At 68.7% G+C, this 26,343-nt stretch overlaps 1 protein-coding gene across 4 annotated transcripts; it reads right to left on the bottom strand.

Annotated features, from left to right (window-relative positions):
* Nucleotides 1-530: 530 nt before the first annotated feature.
* On the bottom strand, nt 531-26,069 carry CEP170B (centrosomal protein 170B). 4 transcript variants are annotated; one of them, XM_032623252.1, is made up of 19 exons: nt 25,931-26,069; nt 22,841-22,972; nt 15,970-16,059; nt 14,511-14,589; nt 13,625-13,683; nt 12,484-12,622; nt 11,714-11,818; nt 11,084-11,566; nt 10,117-10,841; nt 9,859-10,035; nt 9,344-9,434; nt 7,477-9,192; nt 6,009-6,279; nt 3,809-3,968; nt 3,427-3,570; nt 3,224-3,312; nt 2,702-2,795; nt 2,518-2,569; nt 531-2,332 (listed from the first exon to the last, which is right to left on the bottom strand). In XM_032623252.1, exons 2-19 carry the CDS (start codon nt 22,943-22,945, stop codon nt 2,109-2,111), a joined length of 4,803 nt encoding a protein of 1,600 aa, XP_032479143.1. In that variant the 5' UTR covers nt 22,946-22,972; nt 25,931-26,069; the 3' UTR covers nt 531-2,108. The 4 variants fall into 4 exon arrangements, with proteins under 4 accessions (XP_032479143.1, XP_032479141.1, XP_032479142.1 ...); XM_032623250.1 differs by lacking the exon at nt 25,931-26,069 and having other exon boundaries at nt 6,009-6,273; XM_032623251.1 differs by lacking the exon at nt 25,931-26,069 and having other exon boundaries at nt 6,009-6,252.
* Nucleotides 26,070-26,343: the final 274 nt, after the last annotated feature.

Genomic DNA, 26,343 nt, shown 5'->3' with positions numbered 1-26,343 from the left:
ACAAGTGACCTGCGAGCAGGCTCTGGGGTAGGCCGCTTGCTTCTCTGCCTGTCGCTCTTGCTTCTGGGTCCTCCCTGTAGCAGGAGGTGGGGGACAGTATCGTCCCTGGGCTGGAGGCACTGGGTGGTGTGACGTCACCCCAGAGCGGGTGAGGGCCATAAAAAGGGAGAAGGAATTGGGAGCAGCTGGGCCCCAGCACACAGCGCCAGCGCCCCTCCTGTGCTACGTGTACACGGGATGGCCTATTTTATAGGGCGCTCTCGGACCCTGCATCACTGAACGGCTTGAATAAAATAACTCTTCTCTCTTTGAGGAGCAAACCTCCGGAAAGGTCCCTGCTTTGCTTTCTTGCCTAGGTCTCCCCCTGGTGGCAGCATGTCTGCATCGCACCGTGCCGGTCTTGGGGGTCAAATGGGATTTTCCAGCCCAGGAAGGGAGACCCCCGGGCTGGGCACCCGGGGGTGGCAGGGAGCCCCCTCCCCGCACCAAACACCACCACTGGAGAAATGAGGCCAAGGCGACAAACGCCGGCATGTTGCCACATGACAGAAGAATGATTTATTAGAACAAATTCCATGACAAATCATATAAAATAACCATTTTCTGAAAGACATCCATAAGACCACCTGAGGACAAAATGCACGGAGGTGCCTCCAAGAAGCCAGACAAATAAGTTACCAATCCCAAGGCGAAGGCTGGAGGGGGGAGCATGAATTTGTGAATAAAAGAACTGTGCGGCGATGACCGCGGTGGGTGCTGATGGGAGTGTGATGGACGGACGGCCACTGCTCGCTTCCGGGGGACAGGCTGTGGGCAGCTGTGCGGAGCGCGCGGGGCGGGGTACCAGGACCGGCACCCCCTCCGTGTGCACACAGCAGGCTCGCGGACGGGGCCGGCCACGGACCCCACTGCCACTCACACACGTACACACCGGGGAGGGGGCACAGGGCCGGGGCGTGGGGCTCCACATCAGCTAAATGTAAACACGGACACACGCGTCACCCACCGCGGCCCCAGACCCGCGCCCGCTGTGATCCCGGCCCCCGCAGTCGGTCCTGCCCCGCGATCGGTATTAGCGCAGGTGCCAGGCAGGGTGGGGGCGCCCCAGCCCCACCCGCCGCAGCCAGTGGGCTCTTTGGCTTCGAGGCTGCGAAAACATCAGCCCCCGGGAGGGGGCTGGGCTCTGCTCGCCTGGCACGTTCCCAGCTGAAAGAATCCTGAGAAATAAAACTGTTCCTGGGGGGCTGCCCCTACCCCCCCCCCCCCCACAGGACCTGGAGCACAGAGGCCCGGGAGGCACCCAATTAATGCCCACAGGGTCCGCAGGACAGCGGGGAGGGGAGCGGGGGGAGGGGACGTTGGTCACTTTGGTTAATCGCTCCCCTCCATCTGGCCCAGAACCACCGGAAGCCGGGTGCCGGGCCCCGCCTCCCTCCCTGGACGTGCCCGCGTCGGGGGCTGAGCCTGGGCTGGGCTGTGTGAGCGCAGGCGTGCCTGACGAGCGCCCGGCCCACGCGCTCAGTGAGTTCGGCAGTTGTGTTGGCACCAAAGGCTCGAAGCAGTGGGGTTCCTGCCACAAATGTTTCCACAGGCTGCATGCCCGCCCCGGGCCACCGGACTCTGGGGCGGCTGGGAGCTGCCACCGCCCCGCCCAGCCCACACTCGGCCGCCTCAAGTCCCGGGGCGTCACGAGGCGTCTCCCCACCGCCCTGCTCTGTGTTTGGCACTGAAAGACCGCATGGCCCAGTCCTCTCCCCCAACCTGGTCCCAGCCGGCACACAGGAACAGGGCGGGTACGCACGTGTCCCCCAGCCCGCGAGGCAGAGCGGGACCCTCCGGGCCGGGGCGGCTGCTGCAACGGTACAAACTACTCCTCCCTTGAAGGCTAACGACAAAACAACAGCGATGGAGAGGCGGCGGGCACACGCCCGGACACTGGCCCTTGGCATCGGCCACAGCGGGAGCTGGGCCAGGAGGCCAGCGGGGCGGGGGGGGGCGCTGGGAGCTGAGGAGGGGGCCTGGGCACCCACGGGGTTATGGCACGTGTGGGGGTCTTTGTGGTGAACTGTCCAGGCCCAGGGTGTGGGGAGGCTGCCCAGCCCCAACACCTAGATCAGGAACTGCTCCGTGTCGGGGAGGAAGGAGGGGTCCGGGAGGCCGGGGGTCCCGCAGTTTGCCTGCTGCGGAAAACTCCTCGCCGGCAGGGCCGACGGGGGTGAGGACGGACTCTGGGAGGCCGGCCAGCCTCTCCCGAGCTGGGCTGAGCCCGCAGAACCCCGGTTTCCGGTCAGCAGGTCCAGGTTCCCACTGGGGTCCACGATGGCGTTGATGACTGGGGGGGTGGGGAGGGTCAGGCCGGCCGGAGGGTCCTGCCCTGCCTCCCGTGCCCAGCCGGGGGCCTCCCGGCCGGTTAGCTGTGGGTGTGGGCCAGGCTCCACCAAGCCCCCGACAGTCCTCCCAGCACCCCGCACGGCCAGAGGCGCCAGTGCAGCGCCCCCGGGTCTGGGCCACACCTACCTTCCAGCTGCTTCTGTACCCGCCTCAGTTCCTTCAGGATGGAGCTGATTTCCTGGGGGCGGGCGGGAAAGAGGCCGCTGAAGCAGGACCCCAGCGCTCGCCTCTCCCTGGGGTCCCGGGCTCCAGCAGCTCCCCCCGGTCTCCCTGCAGCCAAGCGGGCCGGGGGCGCAGAGGGGCCCCTCACCTTGTTGGACGTCTTCAGGATGGGCACCTCGTTCTCCGCGTTGATCCTGGCCTCCAGGTCTTCCCAGGCTCGCCCCGTGCTCTGAAAGAGGATCCTGCACCCCGAGGGGCGGGGGTGGGAACAGACAGAGGACACTGACCAAGAGACCCAGGCGTGGCACCAGCCACGGGGAGGTCCATGCCAGCCCCTCCTGCGCACACGGGGAAACTGAGGCCTGGAGCAGGACCTGGGCAGGCCGCTCCCAGCGTCCTGTCTCTGCGCGTAATGTGGGGAAGGCTGGGAGGAAGGAGGGTGCAGGGAGGGAGGGGCGGGTCATCCTGGGGGCTCTGGCCCTCCCAGGCCCAGGGTCTGGTTGCCAAACCGCACGCGCGCGCGTGTGCGTGCACACGTGGCACAGTCCCGGCACACAGGCACACGCCTGTACCCGTGTCAGGGCCTCAGGCTGGGTGTCCGCTAGGCAGCGGTGGCTCCCCGGCCCGTCCCAGGGGCTCTCACTGGCCAGCGGCACGCGGGCCGACTCACTTCATCTTCTCAGCGAGGTGCTCCGTGTTCTCGCGGATGGCCTGGGACAGCTGCGACACGGGGTTCAGCATCAGGTTATCGAAGATCACCTGCGAGGACCTGGCATCAGCCCGGCGCCTGGACGCCCCAGGAAGCCCTGAGCCCTCCACGCCCTGACACGGCCCAGAGCCCAGAGCGAGCTCTCCGAGGGGAGGGGCGCCTGCCTCCTCGCGGTTCCGAGGCCGCGTCTTGCCGGCCAGGGCGTCCTCGCAGCGGTCGTTCATGTTCTGGTCCAGGTCCTGAGAGCGCAGGGAGCTGGGCGGCACCTTCTGGAAACTGAGGCTGGCCTCGGGGATGCGCTGCACCAGCTGCGGGGGGGGGGGGGGGGGGCAGGGGCGTGGCCCATGGGGTGGGCAGTGGACAGAGCAGACGCCGCCCGTCCGCTCAGGGTCCCTGGGCACCCCGCCCTCGTGGAGCAGGTGCCGGGCCCGCACTCTCAGGGTGGCTGGTGGGGGGCGGTGCTGGGCACGGGGCGCGGCCCCGGGGAGGGCTCACAGCCACGGCCCCCCACCTGGGCGTGCGAGGGGCTGCCGAGGGCAGGCTCACCTCCTCGCGGGCGGAGATGGTGGAGGCGGGGGTGCCGGGCGCCCTGGCGCGAGAGGGGCTGTGGGCAGGCCCCGGGCGGCCCGGCGAGTCGCCGTCTCCGGCCACATCGTGGATCTCGCGGGCCAGGGTGGCCACGTCCTTCACCAGCGTCTGGCTCAGCCTGCAGCGGCAGGAGGGAAGACAGGTCCTGCGGGGTCCTCCTGGGCCCGGTCTCAGTGCAGGGAAGTGTGGGGACAGGAGCCAGACGGGACACGACGTCACCCCCGCCACAGGCAGAAACCCCCCTCCCCCCCCGCCCAGGTGGGGTGGGAGTCCCTCCCAGGAGGCAGCCACTGGGTCAGGAGCAGGGCCAGGGGTACACAGCCTCCAGCCTGGCCCAAACTACACCCAACCAGCCACCAGCAGCAGTGCCAGGGGGACTCCCACTGGGCGCCTCAGTGCCCAACCCCCTGAAGATGGGGGGGCTGGGGCGGGGCCCTGGGAGGAGGGATGGGCAGATACACCCACAGGCTCCCGGCCACCAGGGCCACATGAGCCCCGCTCCACAGGCAGGGAGACGGAGGCAGAGTCACTGACAAGGGTCAGGGCCAAGCAGGCCCAGAGGCCAGGGACTCTCCACAGGGCAGGGAGGCCAAGCCTGCAGCCCCAGAGACAGCCCAGACCTCCGTCCCCTCCGCCCTGCCGATGGTAGCACACACTTCCCTGAGAGGCTCCCGGGCCACCCAGGAAAGGACACAGGCCAGCTGGGGAGCAGCTCCCTGCCGCAGACTGCCCGAGGAGCCCCAGAGCCGGAGCCGAAAGCCTCCGTCGCCCGCCCTCGGAGCACCTCAGCCCCACGGCCGGCGCGCTCTGCGCTACTCCAGCCCTTGGCCAGGCTCGGGGCAGGGGGACGGGCTCCGGCCTCTGGCTCCCTCAGCCCTCGACGCCTGCTGTCACTCCAGGGACAGGACCCCAGGACCCACCAAGGACCAAGGACCAAGGACCAAGGACCAGGTCTCCGCACACAGCTGTCCCAGCTCTGCGCAGGGCGCCCCCCAGCCGGCCCTCGTACCCGTCCACTCTTGGCGGCAACTACAGCCCCTCCCGACAGGTGCTGGGCACAGCTGGAGAAATTTCCCTGGCTGGCCTCTGCCTCCCACCAAGGGCTGCCCCAGACCCCATCAAGATAGGGGTCCCCGACTTGGTCCCACCCTTCCGACATCAAAAACACAGAAGGACCCCCTTTGAACTGCTGGTGACCTGTGCCCCTGCCCCCAGCCAGCCCCGCCCTCCGCTCCCTCTGTCCTCCGCACCCTGCAGGCTGGTGTGTTCAAGCTCGCGCACTCGGGAAGCCTCCTGGGGCCCCCACTTCCCCTTCCTGTCTCCTTCCACCTCCGCCCCCTTCCCCTCAGCCAGGTGCGGCGCCCCCTCCAGAACCCCACACCCTGTCTCCTTGGCCGGCCCCTCGGCCCCCTCCCAAGCATCACTGCACAGGCAGCTTCCCTCCAAAGACCCTCCAGGTGTCCCGAGAGCCCTGCCCCAGCCCTCTTCTCTTCATGCTCTCCACGCCCTCACACCGCCCACAGCCTCGGTCACCATCTTCATGCTGGTGACGCCCACACCTCCATCCCCCACGTGGGCCACTGTCCTAGGAGCCACTGCCCCCGCTCACCTCCCTCCAGGTGCCTCACCGGCTCAAGCTCAGCATCCTTGGCACCAAAACTCACCAGTCACCAGCCCCAGCCGTTCACCTCCTGCCCTCTCCACAAGCCCTGCAGAGCCAAGCCATCACAGCACCGACCACTACTCAGCGAAAGACCACTCTCTTTCCCTGCCACCTCTGCACCATCCTTTTCAGCGCCTGACCTGGAGGCGATCCTTCCACTGAATGACTGCACGAAGGAACTCATCTTCAATAAAAATCTTGGTGAAGACCTTCCTGTACCAGAGGTTCCCCCACCCGTCTGGGCAGATCTGCATCCATCCAGCCAGCCACCCACTACCCACGCAACTGCCCGCCCATCTATCCATTCATCACGCACCCAACCGTCCATCATCCATCCACCCAACCGTCCATCATCTATCTATCCACCCGACAATCATCCCTCCATCCACCCATCTATCCACCCCCCTGACAAGCATTTCTCAAGCCCTTTTAGGAACTAACCCCCAGCCCAGTCCCAAGGGGAGGCACCCTGTGGATCAGCAGCTTTGCCGTCACCTGGCAATCTCGGCGATCTCGGCTGTCTGCACAATGAAACCATAAGGGTCGGGCTCTTCTTCCTCGTCGTCTGTGTCCCGGAGGCCAGGGGCCCGGGGTCGGGCCCGGCCAGAGCTGCCAGCCCGTGGGGTCTGCGTGGCTGTTGAGGCGTGGGGGCGGGCGTGTTTGGGGGAGCCGTGGTGGGAGCCATACTCCTCCTCGGATGTGGATGTGCAATCCGAGCCCTGCTGCCGGCGACGCACGTCTCGGGTGAGTGAATTGGTTCCAAAAGCAAGAACAGAACAGAGCGGCCGTCAGCACCTGCGGCAGCCCTGAGGCCCCTCCAGGCAAGGGCCCGGTGCTGCAGGATGAGCCGTGCTGCGGCTGGCACCCCCGCACTCAGACGCCCTTTGGCTGAAGAGCCAGCAGCTGCTGGGCTCCGGGGACTGCAAGGTCACTGCCAGCCCAGGAGCACGTGCACAGACGGGTAGCCTGGCGTGCCCGTGGGCCCTTGGGCGGTGGCTGGTTGGCAGTGGCAGGGGCCACTTTCTGGGGGAGGGGTCTGTGCCCATCAGGCAGAACCAGCGCCCTTGGTTAGGGTTAGGGTGAGGGATCTGGGAATTGGTGCCCGCAGACACGCCGGGTGGGGGTGAACCACTGCACGTGGATCAGCCACGGCCCTGGCCTGGACCGTACGTGTGGCCGCACAGCCCGTGGTCAGAACCCAGCTCAGCCGCCGCAGCCCCTCCCTGCACCTGCTCGCCCACCCCTGCGCTGAGCCCCTGTGGCGGCCGCAAACGTGCACAGTACAAGGAAGGGTGGGGCAGCAGGTTCCCACCAAGCAGGTGTGGCCCTCACCCCTTGGCCATGGGGCAGATGCCACCTTGGCCCCCTGAAGACCTGGCAGGCAGGGAGGGGCCCGAACTCCAAGGCCGTGGGTGCGGGAGGGGTCGGGGGTCGGGGGTTGGGGCAGGTATGGAAGCAGCAGCACGGGGCTGGACCAGCAGCGCTGACACCTCAAACCAATTCATTCAGAGGACGGGTCAGTCCCCACCCAAGGCGAGCCTGGCTGCAGGGATGCCCACATCCACCCCGGCAGGAGCCGGCTCCGGTGCCACGGCAGCCGTCCCTCCCTTATGCACACACGGGGTCCGCAACTCCAGGGACGGGCAGGCCCAGCCCCCTGTCTGCAGTCACCCAGGCCTGCTTGCGAGTCAGGGGCAGTCCCTCCAGGCTGGAGATGGTCGGGGTTTTCTGCGTTCACACCAGGACCGCCTGGGGGCTGCAGGAGGCCCGCCACCCGTGCACAGCCGGGTGCACGTGTATGTGTGTGTGTCAAGGGGAGAAACACCCGGCGACGGGAAAAGGGGCTCCTCCAGGGCCAGCACTGGGGGCCCCGTAGCTGGTGCAAGGCCGATGCACAGAGACCTGCAGACGCACTGCGCGTGCCGACCGGACCCAGGGCCACCCTCCCGCTCCCCACACTCACTGGGTGAGGAGTACCGGGCGCTGCCCGGGCGGGCCCTGCTGAAGGGCTGGCGGGGGGGCGTGGTGGCGCTGGCGGCCTTCCTGGCCGTGGCCCGAGCCTCGGCCACGGCGGGCTTGCGGCCGGCGCAGTACAGCTCGACGCTGCGGCCGGAGAAGCCGGCGCGGGTGGGGGCCGCCTCCGAGTCGCTGGGCCCTGTGAAGGAGCCGGCCCGCTTCCGGGGCATCGCCAGGATGTCCAGGCGTGACAGCTTCTTGGCCTGCTCGGCAGCCGGCTGCCCCGCTGGCTCGGGATTGGCCGGGGGCCCCCGTTCGCCATCTGCGGCCTCTGTGTCCGAGGCATCCCCCAGCCGGGCCCGCCTCAGCCGGGAGGCCCGCGTGGGCCGTGGGGCGGACAAGCTGTTGGAGCGGGTCAGCGCCTGCTGCACCTTCTGGAGGCCGGCTGAGCCGCGGCTCTGTTCTTCCCGGGCAGCAGGGGATGGCGGTGGGGCCGTGGGTTTCCGGCGAGGCCCCCGCCGCCCTGCCCCCACGGCCCCGGAGGTCTCGTGGTCAGAAGTGACCGTGTCCACACCGGGCAGGTGGGCAAGGCTGGAGCCTCGTTCCTCATCGGGCCAGTCCAGGGACCCTCGGGGCCCGTGGCCGCGCCGTGTGGCCAGGCGCCTTGCCGGCTCCCCGCGGCCTGCGTCCGCGGGGCCCGGTGGGCGACACTGCTTCTCCGAGAGGCGCTCGCGGGCGCTGCTCAGGCCGACACCCCCCACGTCCTGCGCAGCCGGCGGGGACGGCAGCTTCTCCTTCTGCAGCCCCGAGGGCTGCGGGCTGGGCCCGTTCTTGCCGCTGAGGAGACTGACGGTGCTGGCCGTGTCCACGTCGGAGTCCCCGGACAGGGAGTCCTCTGGCAGCCCAGGGACGCCGCCCAGCTCACCCTCCGGCTCCTCCACGGACTTGGAGAGCAGTCTGGCCTCCAGGGCGGCCAGCGCCGTCTCTGTCTCCTTCAGGATCAGGTGGGTGTCCTGAGGGTGCAGGTCCATGCGTGAGGCCCGGGCCGCGGCCAGGTCCTGCAGGAGGGGGTGGGTGCTAATGTACGGCAGCTGGCCAGGAGCTGTGGGGCCGCTGGCCGGCTCCTTGGTGAAGCTCTCCTGCCGGACGAACGCCGGGGCCTCCTTGGTGGGGGCTGGGGCGGGGCCCTCAGGCTCCGGGGACTGCCCTGTCCGCAGCTGGATGACCATCCTCCCACTGGTGCTGACGTACACGCTGTCCCGTGTCGGGGGGCTGGGCTGCGCTGCCCGCCCCGGGCCCTCCACCTGCCCTGGAGCCACAGTCGCTTTCCTGGGGAAGGCCGCCTCCCCGTTCTGGTCCCCAGCGAAGGAAGAGGTGGAGGCCGGCTCCCCAGGGGCCCTCGGTGAGCGCCGGCCCCTCGTCCACTCCGGTCCCTCCTGGGGGCTCCCGCGTCTTTCTTCCTGCAGGCCCCCGCCTGGCTCAGGGCCCCGGCCTCCGTCCGACCCACTGGCGTCACTGAGGCTGTCGGGCTCCAGGTCTTCCTGTCCTAAGAGGAGGCCGGCCTGCTCGCTGCCCAGCTCCGGTGGCCCCGGCCCGCTCCTCCTGGTGGCCTCGGGGCCGGCGGGGCTGTCCGCCCTGTCGCTGGGCAGCTGTGGGAGCAGCCGTCGCTGGCGCACAGGCAGGGCCCCCTCCAGCTCTCTGGCTCTGCGCCCGGGGCCGTCGTCTGGAAGACAAGGGGGCTGGTTCGAGTGAGTGCCGCCCGCGGGCCCACACGAGGAGCTGGCCCTCCCCCGGGCACAGTGACGTGCGCTCGCGTCTGCCTAGTTGGTGGCCTCAGGCTACCCCCTCCCTGCTGCGGCACCGGAACCACTTACCTGACAGGCCCGGGTCCGAGTAGCTGTCGGCCAGACTGGCCCAGCGGGACACCCACTTCTGACCCCCGGGGGAGCCCGGTACTGGGAGGCCCTACGGAGAGGAGGGCAGGAGCGTGTCCGCAGCAGGGAGAGACAGGAGCCCCACGGGGAGGTGCTGGGGGCAGGAGGGGGCGAGGCAGCCCGCCCCAACACCTGCCCCCCAACAGAAGCAGCCAGAGGACCCCCGTGGCCTCACCTGGCTTGCGTAACTACCCACGTCTCAGCCCGGCTCAGTGGCTTGGAGGTCAGCGGTCCCCGCCCCCCCGAGACTCAGCCAAGCCCCGCCCGTGGGCACATATACGCAGGCACTCGTGACCCTCTGCACAGGTGGGCGCCAGGGCCCGGAGCGCACCGCTCAGGCAGGACCAGAGCCTTCGAGTGCAAACAGGACGCAGTGACCGGGGCCCCGGCCCAGATGCTGTCCTCTGCCCGCCCAGTCCCTCCCCAGGGACGTGTCTGGGCTCGGTCCCACACACCTGGAGCTCCACCGGGGGGGTTCCGCCCCCGCCCACTGGCCGGGAGGCAAACTCCTGCAGCAAGGCCAGCCGCTGGGCCACTCCGTCACCAGGCTCGTCTCTGTCCCCTCTGATAACTGGACGGAAGGTGGCTGAGGACGCTCTGGAGAGTTCAGGGGACTCCCGTACCCCAAAGACCTGCCGGGAGGGACAGCCGGGCAGCAGGTCAGAGCCTGCGCCCAAGGCCGGCCTCCCGGGCTCCGGCTGCAGCACGCCCACCTGGTCGATCATCCGGCGGGCCTCCTCCACCTCCCGGTCCTGCACCTCCGTGTCGATGGTGTAGGTCCCCGCGTCACTGAGGCTGTCGTCCTCCTCCTGCTTGCGTGCCTTTGTCACTTGGGGGTCAGCGGGGGGTGGCGGCGGTGGCGAGGGGGCCGCGGGGCTGGCCCCGCGGGGTAGCGGGGGGGCGGACGGCGTCGGGGGCGTCTTCTCGGGGCCTGACCGGGCAGCCGGGGAGCCGTCCCGCAGGCACTGGGCCATGAAGTCCTGAGCCAGGCGGGAGCGGCGTCCCACGCTGCCGAAAGGGCGAGCCGGGGCCCGGGCGGCAGGCGAGGGGCCGCCCAGCCGCTCCTCTGCCTTCTCCCGCTTGAGCGAGCCGGCCCGCTGCGGCCCCGAGCTGCCGCCCGCCCCCCGGGCCGAGGCCGGGGTGGGGGCGGCCGGGCGGTCCCTGTCGGCCGACCCGGGGCCGCGGCGCCTGTCGGGCCTGGGGTCCCCGGGCGGCGTGTGCGTGAAGGACTGGGAACGCTTCTTGCGGGGCGTGTCCTCGTCGAAGAACTCGATGACGAACGCCTGCTGGCTGTGCAGCAGCTCCTGGGGGTCCCGCCTGAGCTGCCTCTGTAGCCGCACCTGCTCCCCGCCGGCCTCCGAGGGGACCCCAGCTGCCCCGGCCGCCTGGGCCATGGGGTCCTCCGAGTCGCTCTGTGTGCCGTCCTCGTGCTTGTGGCCTGGAGGAGGCGGGGGCCCGACGCATGAGGCCGAGGGAAAGGAAACGCCCGGGGGTCGACACAAAACCACCGCCGTCGTGTGGTCGGGGACACACTGCCCCACCGTGGACCCAGCCCACATGGCCCAGAGAAGCAACAGGACCACGCCGGACGGCCCCCGACAGGGCAGGCGGCTCTCGGGCAACGTAAACGGACCCGGGAGACGAGGCCACCGGGGCGAGGGCAGGCGGCCGTGCACTCACCCTTCAGGGTGCGCGTGTGCACCGGCAGGTCGCTCTTGGTGCTGTGCCGGTCATCGGCGGGGCCGGCCCGGTGCAGCAGGCTGGGGTCGCTCTGCACCAGCCAGTCGGCCACCTTGGTCTCCGCAGAGACCACTTCGATGGCTGTGGGCTCCTTGCCAGGGGGCCGGCGCTGGCGCAGGGAGAACTTGGTGACGTGGTCCTTGATCTTGACCTTGCCGGGGCTGCAGTCGTCAAACTCGATGGTGAAGCAGGCGTGGCTCTGCACCACGGGGGCCACCCCGCCCCCGCCCGCCTCCGCATCCCTGGTGGGCGCCTCGTGTGCCGGCACCTCTGTGGCCCGCGACGGGGGGACCTCCTTGCTGGGGATCTCGAAGTAGCTGGGCTCCCGCCGGAACGAGTAGCCCTGCGGCTCCGCGGGGGCCCGGAAGGCGGCCGTCGTCCCCACGAGGTCTCTGTCCCGCTGAGCCAGCTCCTTGGGCCGCTCTGTGGGGGAACACGTGCTCAGGCCAGGTACGTGCTCACGGGGGCACCCTCGCCCCACCCACCTCCGCGAGGACCACGGGCGCCGTGTCTCCCTGCCCACGGCCCCGCCGAGGGCACCTCCAGAGCAGGCTGCCCTCCAGGACTTACCCGTGTCGGGCTCCTCCTGGCGCCGCTCCTCGGGCAGGCTGCTACCATCGTCCTCACCCCACCAGGAGGGCTGCCCGTACAGGGGTGTGCGGTAGGCCGCTGCCTCTGCAGAGGAAGAGTTGGACCCTGGGTCCCTGTGGCCCCAACACAGACGGAGGCGGAGACCCGGAGCTGGGGAAGATGCTGGGGTCTGCAGGGGGCCCCAGCACCACCTCCCAGCTCGGATCTGCAGCTGCCCAGAACCTTGGCCAGCCACCCTGAGGCCCACTTCTGCAACCCTGGTGGGTGACAACGGCAGTGACAACCTCCCCATGGGGCGGCTGCTCCGGGGAGCCTCGTCCCTGGGGTCGCACTGCCCTCAGCACTGCGGTCCTGGGGCAGGCAATCCCTTAAGCCCGACCTGGGCCCTCTGCCCCTAGGGCCTGCCCGACAGAGGGGCGGGAGGACAGCAGCGAGCCCCACCCAGGGCTGGCCTCTCCCCCAGGGGCTGTAAATGGTTCGGGTCACTGATAGGTGACCTGGGGCTGAGAGCCTCTGCACTCTGACTGAACCTCGTGGGGCAGGAGGCTGTCTCCACAGGGGTGCAGGAGTGCACGGTGAGTGTGGCTACAGGGGTGCAGGGGTGCAGGCACACATGCTGGGGGGCTGTGCGGGGAGGGGAACGTGTGTACGTCAGGGGGCAGGGGCGAAAGGTCAGCTCCTGGGTGAGGTGGACCAAGGCCTGTGTGCACACCCCTGCCCCTCCCGCACCCCTCTGCACACCATCCTACCTGGCCCCGGTCTCCGGTCCCCCCTCTCTGGCCTGGGGTTCACGGCCTCGCAGTAAGGCGCCTGCTCCGGCACAGCCTCGCCCGTCTTGGGCACCGGGCTCTTGACGCTCACCTGCAGCTGGCTGGTATACTTCTCGTGCTGTGGGCAGCGGCCGGGGTGAGGGGTGCCCTCGGGAGGACGCCCCCGCCCAGGGCAGCTGCGTGGCCTCTCCTCTGCCCCACAGTGGCATGAGGTCCCCCTCACGACCCTCGCGGAGCAGACAGCCTAAGACCTGCCCGTGTCACGAGGCTCGAAGCGGGGGGGGGCCGCACCCAAGGCCGGGGGCATCCTCAGGTCCACAAGCTTCCAGGAGGGAGTGGACGGCAACCGTCAGAGGGGAGACTGCCGCCCACAGGCCCTCCAGAGAGGGGGTGGGACAGCCCTCGGGAGCAGCGGGAGGTGGGGAGCCGCAGCCTGTCCGCGCGTGCGCGTGTGCGTGCCGGGCCCCACCTGGCTGAGCTCGGCGGTCATCGGCCCTGCCCCTCACTGGCTGTGTGACTCTAGGCAGGCCACCCACGCTCCCTGTGCTGCCCATGGTTACTCTGGAAAAAGGGACTAAGCCTCCCCCCCAACCCCCCGCCGTGGGGCTCCTGGGTGAGGCTCTGGGCAGGGTCCCCCGAGTCTGCTCCATGACACCTGCACAACTGAGCAAGGGGAAAGGAGAGGCTCCACCTGCCGTGACCGACACTGGGACCTTCGAGCCCCAGCTGAAGGAAGGGTGCTCGAGGGTGCCCCTCATCCAGGACCTCCCACGAGGCTGTCCCCGAAGGCTGCCTCCCTGCTAGCCTCCGGCCTGCTCCTGGCCACCTCCACCCATGGTAGCCAGATCAGGGTCCTCCCGGTACCCAAGATGCTGGGTGGGCCCGGGCCCTCCCTCCTGCTGGGCAAAGCAGCCACCTCTGGGGCTCCAGCCACACCCGCCGTCTGTGAACGCATCAGCCAGGGGCGGGGCGGGGCGGGGCGCAGGACTATCATCCGGCAGGGCAGGCCAAGCCAGGCTGACGCACAGCGGCCCAGAGGCCTGGGGGAGATGGGCAGTGGGAGCGGAGGGCTGTGGGGACACAGGGATGCAGGGGCCCCAGGCCAAGCACCGTCACTGACCCTGAGCGCCTCCTCAGGGACGCGGTGCTGCACCCGCTCCAGCACGTACATGTTGGAATGTGACAGCGCGTTAAGGAGAGCAGGATGCAGGAGGGCGGCGGGGCCCTCGGACCCAGGCGTGGTGGATGAAGAGGGAAGGCGGGCTGGGGGGAGCGCTGGTGCAGACGCCTGCAAACTCCCCCCGACGCGTGTGCACTGGCCATGCGTCCACACTGCAGGGACAGCCCGCAGGCCATGTTGTCCCCGGTCAGGGGACAGGACAGAGGCTGCTCCAGGCCACCGCACACACGTGCCCTAGGTCTGCGGGGATGCTCTCCACCCCACTTTCAGCCCAGGAGCCCAGCAGGGCCCCAGAGGCCAGGCCACATGCATCCAGCTCCAGCTCCCGTCCCAGACCACCCCTCAGCCCCCGGCCTCCTGAGGCTTCTGGGGTGGGGAGGGCCTGAGCCAGCCGCTGGGTCCACACCCGCCAGCGGCTGTGCCCAGGTGAATGCGGACGGAGGAGAGGATGCATTCCTGCCACACGTACGGGTCCCCGGCTGCCCAGGGCGGAGGCATGGCCCCCACTCACCCACGTCCCGAGCACAGAAAGCCATGCCTGGGCGGCCCCCAGAAACACCAGGACTCCGGGTCCCGGGAAAGTTTTCCCATTCCTCGGGCTCTGTGTGAGCTCAGCCCCGAGGGTGGGCAGAAGGTGTCCCTGGCTGGGGCCTTGGCTGGAGGGCAGGCAGCGGCAGGGGCTGGAGTTCAGGGCGGAGCCTAGCCCGGGCTTCACCCTCCTGTCTCTAACCCCCTGAGGCCCCCACCCACTTCCAGCATAACAGGGCGACTGAGGCCCTGGGGACAGAGGGGGAGGCCAGGAGGGGTGGGCGCCCCGGAAGGATATCGTAGCCGAATCGGATGACATCGTTGAGCTTCAGCGTGACGTATTTCTGGTCCGGGATGCGCACGTCGTTCACGAACGTCTGCGGAGGAGGCGGGGGGCGGAGATGAGCCGGGGCAGGCGGGCCGGCGACTCTGGAGGCCCCAGAAGCGGAGCACCGGGCCCTCCTGTGCTGCTGTGGGCCCGGCACGGGTGCACCAGCCTCACACCCCAACGGGACCGCAGGACAGACGGCCGAGGGGGCCGAGGCGCCAGACCCCACCCAGCACCCAGGGACCCTGACACAGCCCCTCAAGCACAGAACCCACGGACACCCCCGTGAGACGGCCCCTTCTCTCATCCACACAGAGCTTCGTGCTGGCCCCAGCCCCCAAAGCGCCCAGGAGCGGCGAGGCACACCCACAGGGTGGCCCCGGGGCAAGGTCGGTCAGACGGGGTGCCGAGGGAGGAGGGGCTGAGGGGGCAGAGACCCCAGCAGAGCCTGAGACCCTCGGCTGGGGGCACTCTGAGGGGGACCGGGGGGGTGGCACCCAGCACTTGCTGGTGTGCTCACATGGCCGAGGCAGAGCCAGCCTGAGGCTGCTGTGGGACCCCAGCTCAGGATGCAGGGCGTCAGACTTCACAGGCTGGGAGAGAGGGGGAAGGGCCCTCCTCAGCTGGTATAACGGGGTGGAGGCTGGTTGTTTGTTTTCTTACTGAAACAGCCTCCCAGGCCAGGAGACCAAACACAGAAAGAACAAGGCACCCAGACAGGTGTTGGACCCTGGAGAGAGCCCCGCCCTGTCCCTCCCGCCCTGCCTCCACCTGAACCCCTCTCTGCTCCTGCAGCCAGGAACTTCCTCTTGGTCACCTCCTTGTCCCTGCTGCCCCCAACTCACAGAAGAGCTCACATATACCCCTTAGGACAGGGTACCCCAGCACAGCCCCATCCGTCACAGGAGCCCCATCTCCCAGCCTGCAGGAGGTCCCATTGCCTCCCCTGCCCACCAGAGGGCCCACTTCCCTCCTCACCCAGCAGGCAGCCCCACCTCCCAGAGGCCCTCCCAGAGGCCCTACCCAGCCAAGGAGGCCATCAGAGCAGGAGGTCCTGGTGGGAGCCAGGTGGGGACAAAGCAGAGGCGTGGGGCAGTAAGGAGGGGGCAGACCCAGGGTGAGGATGGAGCTGGGGCAGTGCCAGCACTGAGGGAGGGGTCATGAACGGGGGTGGGGTCGTCACAGGGGGAGGGCCATGGAGGGGGTGGAGCCATGGGGGGCCCAGCTGGAGTGGGGAACCAATGCAGAGGGGTGTGGCCATGAGGGGGTGGCGCCAGCACCATGGGAGGGGTCATGGAGGGGTGGGGCCAGCACAGGGGGCGGGTCCTGGAGAGGGGCAGGGGGAGGGCCACAATAGGGGTGGAGCCAGGGCGTGGGTGGAACTGGGCTGGGAAGAGGGGTGGGGCCAGCACAAAGGCCCTGCACTCACCCCGTTGAGGCTGCCCAGGTCCTTGACCCAGTGCTCGTCCCTGTCTCGGTCGTAGTTGATGACAGCGTGCTGCTTGTCCACACTGCGGGACTGGGGGGGACACACAAACCCTCGGGTGGCCGACCGGGCCAGGCGGCCCAGGAGGTAGCGGCACCCCGCAGGAGGCTCCAACCCTCCCCCACCCGACCACAATACCACCACCAGGCCCCTGGCCGCGCAGCCCATGAGGTCCCACCCGCGCCTCCACACCTCAAGCGTGTGTGCCCCAGAAGGCCCACCCAGGCCTGCCCCAGCCTGCCTCGCGGGCCCCTCCAGTTGAGACCAGCCCTCCACAGCACCAGGAGGCCAGTGCCCCCCCTGCCATCCCAGCCACTGCTCCTGGGTCAGCGTGGGAGGGGCTGGGAATGCTCGGAAGATCTGGGACACGCTGTTCACTCCCAAGGGCAGGCCAGGCTGGACGGGGGCGGCAGGATCAAAGGGCTGTGGATGCTGGGGGAGCCCTCCCCCCACCAGCCTGGCCCACAGCGCACACCTCTCGGAGTGACGGACACGCGCACACACGCGTGACGTGCCTCAGACCCCACTGCCTTCTGCTCGCACGCACAGGGCTCACACCCTGAGCACACCCTGCCACCCAGATGCCACACGCACGTGAACACATGCAGGTAGCTCTGCCCCGAGCACTTCCAGCTCTGCCCTGGCCACCAGCCGACCCAGGAGCCCTCCCCAAGGACAGTCACCCAGCTCCCTCACACAGTCCTGCTGGAGGGCCACAGCCCCTCCACTCCAGCGACAGAGGCAGGGACAGGCCACAGGGTCACACCCTGCTGCGTCAGGCACCGCCAGCACGAGCCGCTCTGCCCAGCCAGGGGCGGGCAGTCTTGACACAGAGCGCGTCGCCACCGCCCAGCCCACTGCCCACACCTCACTGCTAGAGGCCCCATGTGTCTGGGTGGCAGCTGCATCCCTCCCCCACCACCTGAGGAGCCCAGGCCTGCGGCAGGACCGGCCAACCGTGGGGTGCTGGGGCCCAGCCCTGGGCAGATGACAGTACCTGCCCGGCAGGGCAACCACGAGACACCCGGGACCCCCACTTCCAGAGCACGTCACGGGAACGACGAGACCCACACACTGGCTCCCCACCGCCTGGGACAGGATGGCCCGGCCCTTGGGAGGGTGACCCAGCACCTGAGTCCCTGCATCACCACCCTCCACCACCTTCTCAGTTCTCACAGGTGGGTGCCCAGACCCTCCCCCAGCCAGCGGCCGCCTCCACAGAGCCACTTTCTCTCTGATTCTCTCCACCTACCCAGCACCCCGCACCATCCAGAAACGGCCAGTTTCCTGGGGGTGGGGCCCAATACCCTCCCCCGAGGACTGGAGCTCCCAGGCCTGGGCCTCCCTCACCCAGAGACAGGAGCGCACAGCAGGGTGGGGTGGGGTGGACATGAGCTCTGGCCGAGGTGCCAGGGCAGGACTTGGCAAGGGGACTGCAGCAGGCAGGCCTGTGAGGGCTCCAGCCTCTCCTGGGCTCAGAGGCCTGAGGTGGCTGGCTTAATGCACAATGATACTGCAGGAGCAGGGGCCCGGCAGGGGCTTGCAGGCCCACACCTCATGCTGCCACGGACCCTGGGTCCTCCAGAAGGGAGCAGGGGTGCAGGGGAGGCTTCAAGGGGGGCGCAGAGTCTGCGGGGCCAGCCCGGAGCCGTCTGCCCCAGCACCACCCCGTGAGCCAGGGGAAGCACGGGCCTCCCTCCCCGGGAAGTCCCCAGGGCTGATCCTGGCGGGGCTCCAGTGCCAACTCACCTGCCTCCCAAAGCAACGGGTCTCTGGCGAGGTGAGTCTGACCTTGAGACCCCCTGCCCCGCGCCCCCGGCCTCATCTCTTTCCCCGTCCCGAATTCCTCAAAGTCGGCACCCACAGCTAGACAGCTCCGGGCCACCCTGGCCGCAGCCTGTGCTCCGGACGTGGGCATCACCTCCTCCACTGGACTCTCCCGCTGGTCCCCGAGCCAGCTCTTCCCACTGTCTTGGCCCAGGCGGGGTGGGGGCAGGGCACGCTGGGGGGGCCCACACGGCCTCCTCTGGGCCTCGGTCTCCCGGCTGCAGGTGCTGGCAGAGCTTCCCCAGGCCCCAGGCCCCGGGCCCCGGGCGGCCTAGACAAGGATCAGCAGCTGTCCCAGGGGCCTGCGTGCTTGGGCTCGCCCCACCTCAGGCCAGGGAGCTGCCCCTCTGGGTGGCCCCGTGGGTCAGGCATTCCTTAGAGTCCAGCCTGGCAGCTGGGAGGCCTGGGGCTCACTGAGGGGCTGGGGGCTCCCGTCCTCCTGCGCCCCCTCCGTGCCCAGCCACCTGCTCACCTCAGCCCTGCCCAACACCTGGACGCCACTGGGGCCGGACTCTGCCCTCCACGTGGCCGGGTATTGGGCTCCCGGCAGCTGCACACCGGGATGTGGCGGGACGGGGGCTCTGCTCGGCCTGAGGCAGACGTGGTGGCCGACCGCAGGAGGGCGCTCTGTGCCTCAGACTTGGCCACTACCTTGGCCAAGGTGTAGCCCCTAGAGGGGCTTCTGGGCTGACCTTTCCGGCCTGAACACCTTCCCACCCTCTCCAAGTTTCAGACCTCCAACTCAAGCCCAGCCTGGCCAAACCCAATTCCTCCTCCCTGCCCGCCTGGCCCTTCAGCCTCCCTGGGGAAGGCCACCGACCAAGCCCCCACCCCGCTGCTCTGGCCACACCCCCTCAGCCCCAGGCAGCGGCACCCCTCAATCTGCCCCCCCGCCTGCATCCCCGCAGCCCTCCCCAGCCCTCCCTCTCGCCGCTCTGCCCCGGCCTGCCTGCTGGCCAGACACTTTGCCCCTGCAGGTGCCATGCCCTCTCCTGGGCCATGCTCTCCTGGTGCCCACCTTCCCTTTCCCAGCAAGACCCCCCCCACCTCGCCCCCCCCCCGCCCCAGCTCAGCCCCAGGCTCCCCGACGCTTGTACCCAGAGCCTGGGCTGCCCCACCCCCTCCCCAGACTGCCGAGAGCCAGGAGCCCTGGGCACAGGCAGGAAGGGTCCCGCAGCCAGAGCCCGCCCTCCCTCCCTCCCTCCCTCCCGGCCCAAGCCCAGGTGCCCAGAGGCTGGAAGCCCACGCCAGAGTGGGAGGTGGCCCCTTGGCCCAGGCAGGACTCAAGACTTAGAAGGACACAAAGCAGGCCACGTGGCAAGTGGAGCGGATGGGGCGCAGACGCGTAAAATAGCTTTAAGAGGCTCCAAACACGGAGTTTTGGAAAAGGACCTGATTGTCTGTAGTCACTTTAAAGCGGAATAAAGATGTGCTTCCAAAATTTGGGTCTGACGCCCTCCAGGAGTGAACGCTCCGCCCAGCATCTGGCAGCGGCCCAAACCCCAGGCTCTGGGCACACCCTCCTGCCAGCTCACACCCAGCGCCACCCCAGCGGGGCCACAGCGCCCACGACCTGTGTGTGTGCAGGGGGATCCCGAGCTGGGTCTCTCAGGCCGTGGTTTCCGGGTAAGGATGTGTGCAGATGACTCCCAGCTGTCACCCCTCCCACGTGGCAAGCCAGGCGAAGGCAGAGAAGACACCTTGCCACAAACACACACAGGCTCTCTCTCACACACACACAGACATGTACATCCACACACATGCGCACACAGGCACCTGTGCGCATACGTGTTTGCGTGTGCACACGTGTGCACAGACGTGCGCCGACGCACAGGTGCTCGCCCGCGCACATCCACACACGCACACACACACACGCCCTGCGCCAGCGCCCAGGGACGCAGGGGCAGGAGCCACAGCAGGCAGACCTGGGCCCATGTCCCTGCTCACGTCCTCACTGGCCCAGCTTGTGCCAGTCTCGCCCTGGGGGCCAGGACCCCTGGCGAGTGGGCGGCTCGGTGGGAGAGCGTGGCGGCACGAGGCCAGGCTGGCGACTCTGCCTCTGGGACACAGCGCCCCCCACCTCCGAGATCCACACGTGGGCGCTCCTGCCTGGGTTGTGGTGCAGCCTCCTGGACGGCCCCTGTTCCCCAGCCGCGTCTCCTCGCGCCGCACTGCCTCACCCTCCCCGCCGGGCAGAGGTCCCCGCCTCCGCCAGCCCCCCTGCCAACACCGCCCCTCCCACTCCCCAGCTCTCAGCACAACCAGTCGGCCCCCGAGCCCCCCCCCCCCCCCCCCCCCGTCCCAAACCCGGTGCCACCTTTGGGTTTGGCTCCCGGGGGGTCACCTGGCTCCTGCTTATGTGTTTGTGGGCGGCCCAGCCCTGGAATGGAGACCCCAGGCTCCAGCGTGGGGCCGGTGACCATCGAGTGACAAATGTGGGAATGGACGCAAGGACACACAGAGGGCAGGCCAGGGTGCTCCGGGAGCACGGGGCAGGGAGAGGGTGGGGATGGGGCGGGCGTGGACGATCTCGGAAAGCCAGGCAGGTGGGGAGAGGCTGTGGCCCCCAGGAGGCCTAGTGGCCAGGGGTACCTATCCCTGCACCCGGGGATGCCTGAGGCATGAGGGAGGGAGAGGGAAGGTCGGGGTTTGCCCCTGAACACCTGGCGGGGTCGGAGAAGGGGGTTTGTTCAGCACCAGGCTCGGGCTGCCTCTGAGATGCCCAGGAGCTGATGACGCACGAGACTGGGGACAGCACGGTGACAGACACCATTTGCATCACGTGAGCAGAGGTGGAAACCGAGGCTGTGGGTATGGACAGGACCTCCAGGGAGGGGTCACGTACACCCAGAGCCCAGGCCAAGTGGGAAAGCTGCAGGGGCCGCCAGGCAGGCGCCAAGAGGCCCGGGAGCCTGGAGCTGCCATCCTAGGGAGAAGCTGTGGGGGGCTGGGGGGGACGGCGTGTGCAGTGGCCAACCGGGCGGTGGCGTGGGGACTGAGGCCGTGGTGTACAGGTGAGGAACTCCCTAGCAGGGGCTCCACAGAAGAGTACGGGGTGAAGGGGGCTGGCAGGACAGCACAGCAAGAGGATGGGCGTCCTGAGCAAGGGGCAGGTGGGCTGGAGGGGGGAGGTGTTGGGAGGGGGCGGCATTCCCACACCTACTCTACAGCTACGTGACCTCCCTGAGCCTCAGTTTCCCCGTGTGGTGGAGACACGGCCACGCTGCCCAGAACAGCCTGAGGCAGAAACGCAGGTGCACCCAGGCCAGGGCCAGCCCAGCATGGAGGGCTGAGGATCCCCCCCTCCCTCCACCCTGCTCAGGGCTCCACACTGATCGGCCCAGAAACTAGGAACTGGACCCCAAACTCACACTGCGCACCCTGCCCACCCCCTGGGAAGAGAAGCAGGCAGGGTGAGGGCCTGGTGCAGGGCACAGAGCTGGCAGGCGGGGGAGGAGCAAGCACGCTGGGCCCCCAGAGCTCACAGGCTCCCATCAAGCCTCCCATCAAGCGCCGAGGCCCTCCCAGCCACCCCGGCGGAAGGGCAGGGCCATCGACAAGCCGCACAGTCACAGCAGGGAACACACAACTCCCCGCCAGGGGTCAGGGCCAAATGTGGTGACCCCTGTGGCTCTCTCACCAACGGACAGACGACAGAGGTCATGTCACGTGACCCCATCACGGAGCCACCGGCCACATCAAGACCCCCGCATCAGCCACCCCAGGAGGCCGGCGGAGGGGGGGCAACCTACGGCCTCTGCTTGCTTTACGTGGCCTGAGAACAGTCTTTACACCTTACGTGGTCAAAAAAAAAAAAAAGACTCTTTCACGACAGGTGAAAAGGATATGAAATTGACATATCAACAGACACAAAGTTTGACTGGCTCGCCCGTTTGTCTCCCCAACAATAGCAAAGCTGAGTGGCTGTGATGGAGGCGTGTGGCCGGCAAGGCCTCAAATGTATACCCAGCCCTTTACAGGAAACATTCACCCAGCCCTGCACAGACCCACCGACTTCCAAAGGCCAGAAGCAAAGACAAAAAGGGAGACTGCTCTAGATCAAAGATACTGAAAAGACCGAACAAGCAAGGGTGGGTCCTGCTGCGTCTGGAGTCAGGCAAATGAGAGGACGTCTGGGGGAAGTCAGGGTGTCTGGACATGGACAGGCCTTGCATTTGCTGCCCAAGTGGACATGCACATGGTTGGGACCCCCGGCTGCAGCCCAAACCCCACGCATCCCAGGGAGTGAGTGGGCGGCAGCAGCCAGGGCTGCGCATGGAACAGGGGAGGGGTCTCACCCTGCACCCAAGTGGGCCGCTTGGCTGGACCGGGCAGTGCAGCCCACCTAGGACACCTCCTGAGAGTCCCACAGTGGGAGCATGGAGCTTGGAGGGCTTGGGGACAGGGACCCAGGTGCCACGCTGGGGAGGGGTCAGGGCTGCAGGGAACCCGACTCCATCACCCCACGAGGGTGGGGAACCCCTGTGGGCCCTACAGGGTCAAGTCCCCCGCCCCCTCCCCTCCTCATTCCTAGGAGCCGGACCCGTGCACCCCATGGAAGCCAAGGTTGGCTCAACTCAAACTCAGGGCCAGAGAGAAATGGCCGAGTGCCTGGTGTCCCGGCTCTTAGGGCCCTGCCAGCTTCTCGAGCCTGAGAAAGGCCCCCAGCCCCCAGCCCAGGGCACTAGCCTTCCACTGGACAGCTCTGATGGTCAGAGCTGACGCCCCCAGGCCAGGACAGTACCGGGTGGTCACCGATTCACGGCCCTGTTGGGGCCCCCGGACAAGGATGCGGACGGGTCTGCTTTCAGGCTCCTTCCCAAGGTGGGCCCCGACACCTTCAGAATCCGGTAGCACCTTCCCATCAGAAGCGGTCCGATACGCAGAGGCAGGGACCCTCACCCACGAGCGCACACACCCGCCCGAGGCCCCCGAGCCCCGCTGTGGGTCCCCAGGGGCCCCGCCCCAGCCCCGTGCCCGCGCTCACCTGCAGCACGAGCTCACACTCATCTCGCCCCACGAAGATGAGCTCTCGCGGGAGCCGGTGACGAGTGCCGCTGCCGCTCACCAGGAACCAGGAGGTGGCGCTCATCTTGGCACTGGCGAGGCCTGTCCAGCCCTGGGGGGTGAGGGGTCATCAGAGCAGGGCTCCCCTGCCTGGGCCCGGGCCCCTGGACACCCCAAAGACCGGCACAGATCCTGCCCCGATGAGGTTCGAGCACCTTCACGGCACCACCGCGGTGGCTGCTTCCAGCAATGCTGGGCTCCAGGCCAGCCCCTCACCGAGTGTGCCCGTCCCCTGTGGACCCTTCCCAGGCTAAGGTCGCCGGGTCCTCCCTTACACTCTAGGTCCACACATAGCCTCTTCTCTCTCTCTGGGTGCCAGAGATTGGGTGCATGGGGCGCTAGCCACACTGCCTGCGTGTGGACCCACGTGTGTCCCCGTGACCTGCAGGAGCTGCTCCCAGGTGGGACTCAGCGTGGCCCTTCAGGGTCCCCACGGGCTAGGCCCACACCCAGGACACAGACTCTGAACCAGAGCCTCTGCCTCCGCTGCTGGAGACTCTGGGGTGGGCCCAGGCAGGGGGCGAGGAGGAGATGGCTGGAGACGAGAGCCCTGAGCCATCAATACGCCTGCCACTGAGAGGGGGTTGAACGTCCCTTGGCAGCCACTGTGACCGCCCTGCAGACGCCCCCAGGCCAGGACAGTACCGGGTGGTCAGGGCAGCAGGCAGTCCCCCCAGTGCCCAGGAGGGAGGTGGTGCTTTGGTGCCTGAGATCCTGGGGGCTGATATGGTCAGGACGGACAGGGGAGTATCAAGGTGCCTGAGGGGCACAGTGGGGACAGCCTGAGTGACGACAAGGGCCGATGTCACCCGAGACCAGGCCCTGGGGCAGCCTGAGGCCCCACGCAGCCAGTGTGCACGTGCTCTCACACAGATGCCAATTGCCCAGAGCCATGTCACAGGGGCACAGGTACCAGAACGTGCAGACACACATGCGCCCCACACATGTGCACACAGCTTACACACACACCCGGAGCACCGCTTACAAGTGCCCTGGCCGCTCTCCTGTGGAAGCTCACACGCGCGCGCGTGCGCACACACACACACACACACACACACACACACACACACACACAGTGGGTAAAACGTGTCCTGAGCACTGCCATGAGCCAGGTGGTGTCCTGGGCCCTGAGAGACAGACACACACTGTCCCTGCATCACGGGGCTTCCCTCCAGCCAGGGAGGTGGGCAGCAAGAAGGGAAACCGCTTGTGAGAAGGTGCGAGTGACACAGACAGAAGTAGGGGTGGGGACAGCAGCGCAGCCGCGAGGGGTCCATCTACGGAGGGCGGTCAGGGAAGGCCCAACTGGGAGCGGGCGGAAGCAGGCATGTGAACATCTGGGGGCCGTGCTCCAGGCAGAGGGAACAGGCAGGGCCAAGACGCTGGGCTGCGTGCTCCCGGGAGTTCTGTGGCTTGTCCGGGAGCGAAGGGGGAGGCCCCGGAGGACCCAGACATGCTGCATCCCTAAGTGCAGAATGCAGATGCAGTAGGCCTGTTCCAAAATTATGAAGGATTTCAAACCAGCGAGAGCAGAATGCCAACCCCAGTGCAGGGTCTGAGTGCGGGGCCCATGCGAGAACATGTGTCACACACCCGTGAGGCCAGCCCTGGGGGTCCTGCGTCCATGACCTGACTCACAGCGTGCAGGACAGACGGCAGGTCAAGCAGGAGGCTAGTTAAGACGTGAGACATAACGAGGGAGAGAAAAGAGGGTGCCGGCACCTGGCGGGAGCAGAGGACCTAGGGAGTATCCCCAGGCCCTGTCCCTGCAACGCCCACATCCAGAGCCTCAGCCCGAGGCTCCTACGAGCCAGGTCTCAACACCAGGCCCCACCCATCGGTGAAGGCCCAAGCGACCGTGTAACCCATGGCAAGCCCTCATGTCACCTCGGGTAAGCAGGTGGGAAGATGTCGAAAAATCCACCCAGAACACTGCCCCAGCCGGCCAGAGCCCCTCATCCTGGGACCCCTGCCCTTGCTCAGGGTCCAGCCAGAGGGGCAAAGCTCTGGAAGCCGAAGGGGCGGGGACTCCCGAGCCCCTGCAGCCTACGGAGGCGTCAGCAGCACAGCCGGAGGAGATGACAGAGCTCTCGCTAGGAGAGTCCCCACCCAGCCCCCAGCCCAGCCCAGCTCCCACACCCTGCCATCACCTGCCACCAGGTCGTGACGGGCAGTTGGCAAGGGAACCCCACCCAGAGGAGGCCACAGCCTCTGCTTATGGCAAAGGGAGGCCAAACCCCCAGAGCCGGGTTATGCGGCTGTGGCGGAGCCAGGCCGCCCCTGCCGCTGCCAGCCCATCTCGAAAAGGCCCAGGCCTGGAGTCGTGGACGCTCCCAAGCAGCCTGCGGCCGGTTCAGGGCTAGGCTGGCCATCGTTGCTAGGAGGGAGAATACTAAACACCCCAAACTTGTCCCCCCAGAAGGGCCACCCGCCTGGAGGGGAGGGTAGGAGGTGGAGTCGCCCAGGGGCAGGGGCCGGGAGGGGCAGAGAGCGGCGGCGGGCGGCTGGAAAGCGCAGACTGAACGGAGGCCGGGACAGCGGAGAGGCGGCGGCGGCAAAGGGAAATGAGGAGAGAGGGAGCTGGAGGAAGACGGAGGGAGGGACCGTGGGAGGGGAGACCAGGCCGGGAGGAGGCCAGGCGGGAGCGCCGGGCCCGCAGGGGGAGGGAGCGACGCCTTCTCCTGAATCAGCGCTCGCCAGGGGCGGCCAGGGCCCAGCCGGTGCCTCGGCGGGGACCCCGGCGCCCGGGGCAGCGCCCCCCTCTCCAGGCCGCGTAGACGCGCGCCCGGCGGTCCCTCCCGGCCTGACGCAGACCTGGGCCGCCTCCGCGGGGGCGAAGACCGACCTGGCCAGGTGCGCCGGCAGCCCCCACCCCCGCGCCTTTGTCCGGCCCACCGGGCTCCGCTCGCCCGCCCCCTGCCCGCTGCCCGCTGCCCGCGCGGCCCCGTCGGCACACAGGTGCGGGAGCAGGGAGGCCCGGCCGCCGCGGGCGCAGAGCGGCGCGTCTTACCTGCGGCTCGGTCCCGACTCGGCCCCGGCTCGGCCCCGGCCCTCCCGCCCGGCCGGCCGAGCGCTGGGCGGGGCCGCCGCCTAGGACATGCCCGGCGCGGCCCGCACGCTCGCGGCAGCCCGGCGAGCCCACGGGCAGAGCGGCGGCCCGGCCTCGCGCGGCGGGTCCCTGACGTCTGCGGGCGCCCCGCCCCGCCCATGCCAGGCCCCGCCCCCGCCCCGCCCCCCGGAAATCCAGGTTAGGGCGGGCCCGGAGCGCCAGGTGAGCGCGGCTCCCGCCCCCGGCGGCTCAGCGGGCCCCGCCCCCGCGCCCCCCCCCCCCCCCCGACCCCCTCCGACCGGGCCCAGCCCCCTCCCCCACTCGCCCCCACAGGTCTGTCCCCAGACCCCTCCCCTCACGGTCTTCGTACCGCC

The sequence above is a fragment of the Phocoena sinus genome, chromosome 2 (assembly GCF_008692025.1).
Source record: "Phocoena sinus isolate mPhoSin1 chromosome 2, mPhoSin1.pri, whole genome shotgun sequence".
Taxonomy (NCBI): domain Eukaryota; kingdom Metazoa; phylum Chordata; class Mammalia; order Artiodactyla; family Phocoenidae; genus Phocoena; species Phocoena sinus.
Note: the sequence above shows the minus strand (reverse complement) of the source record. Positions and strands in the feature narration are given on the sequence as shown.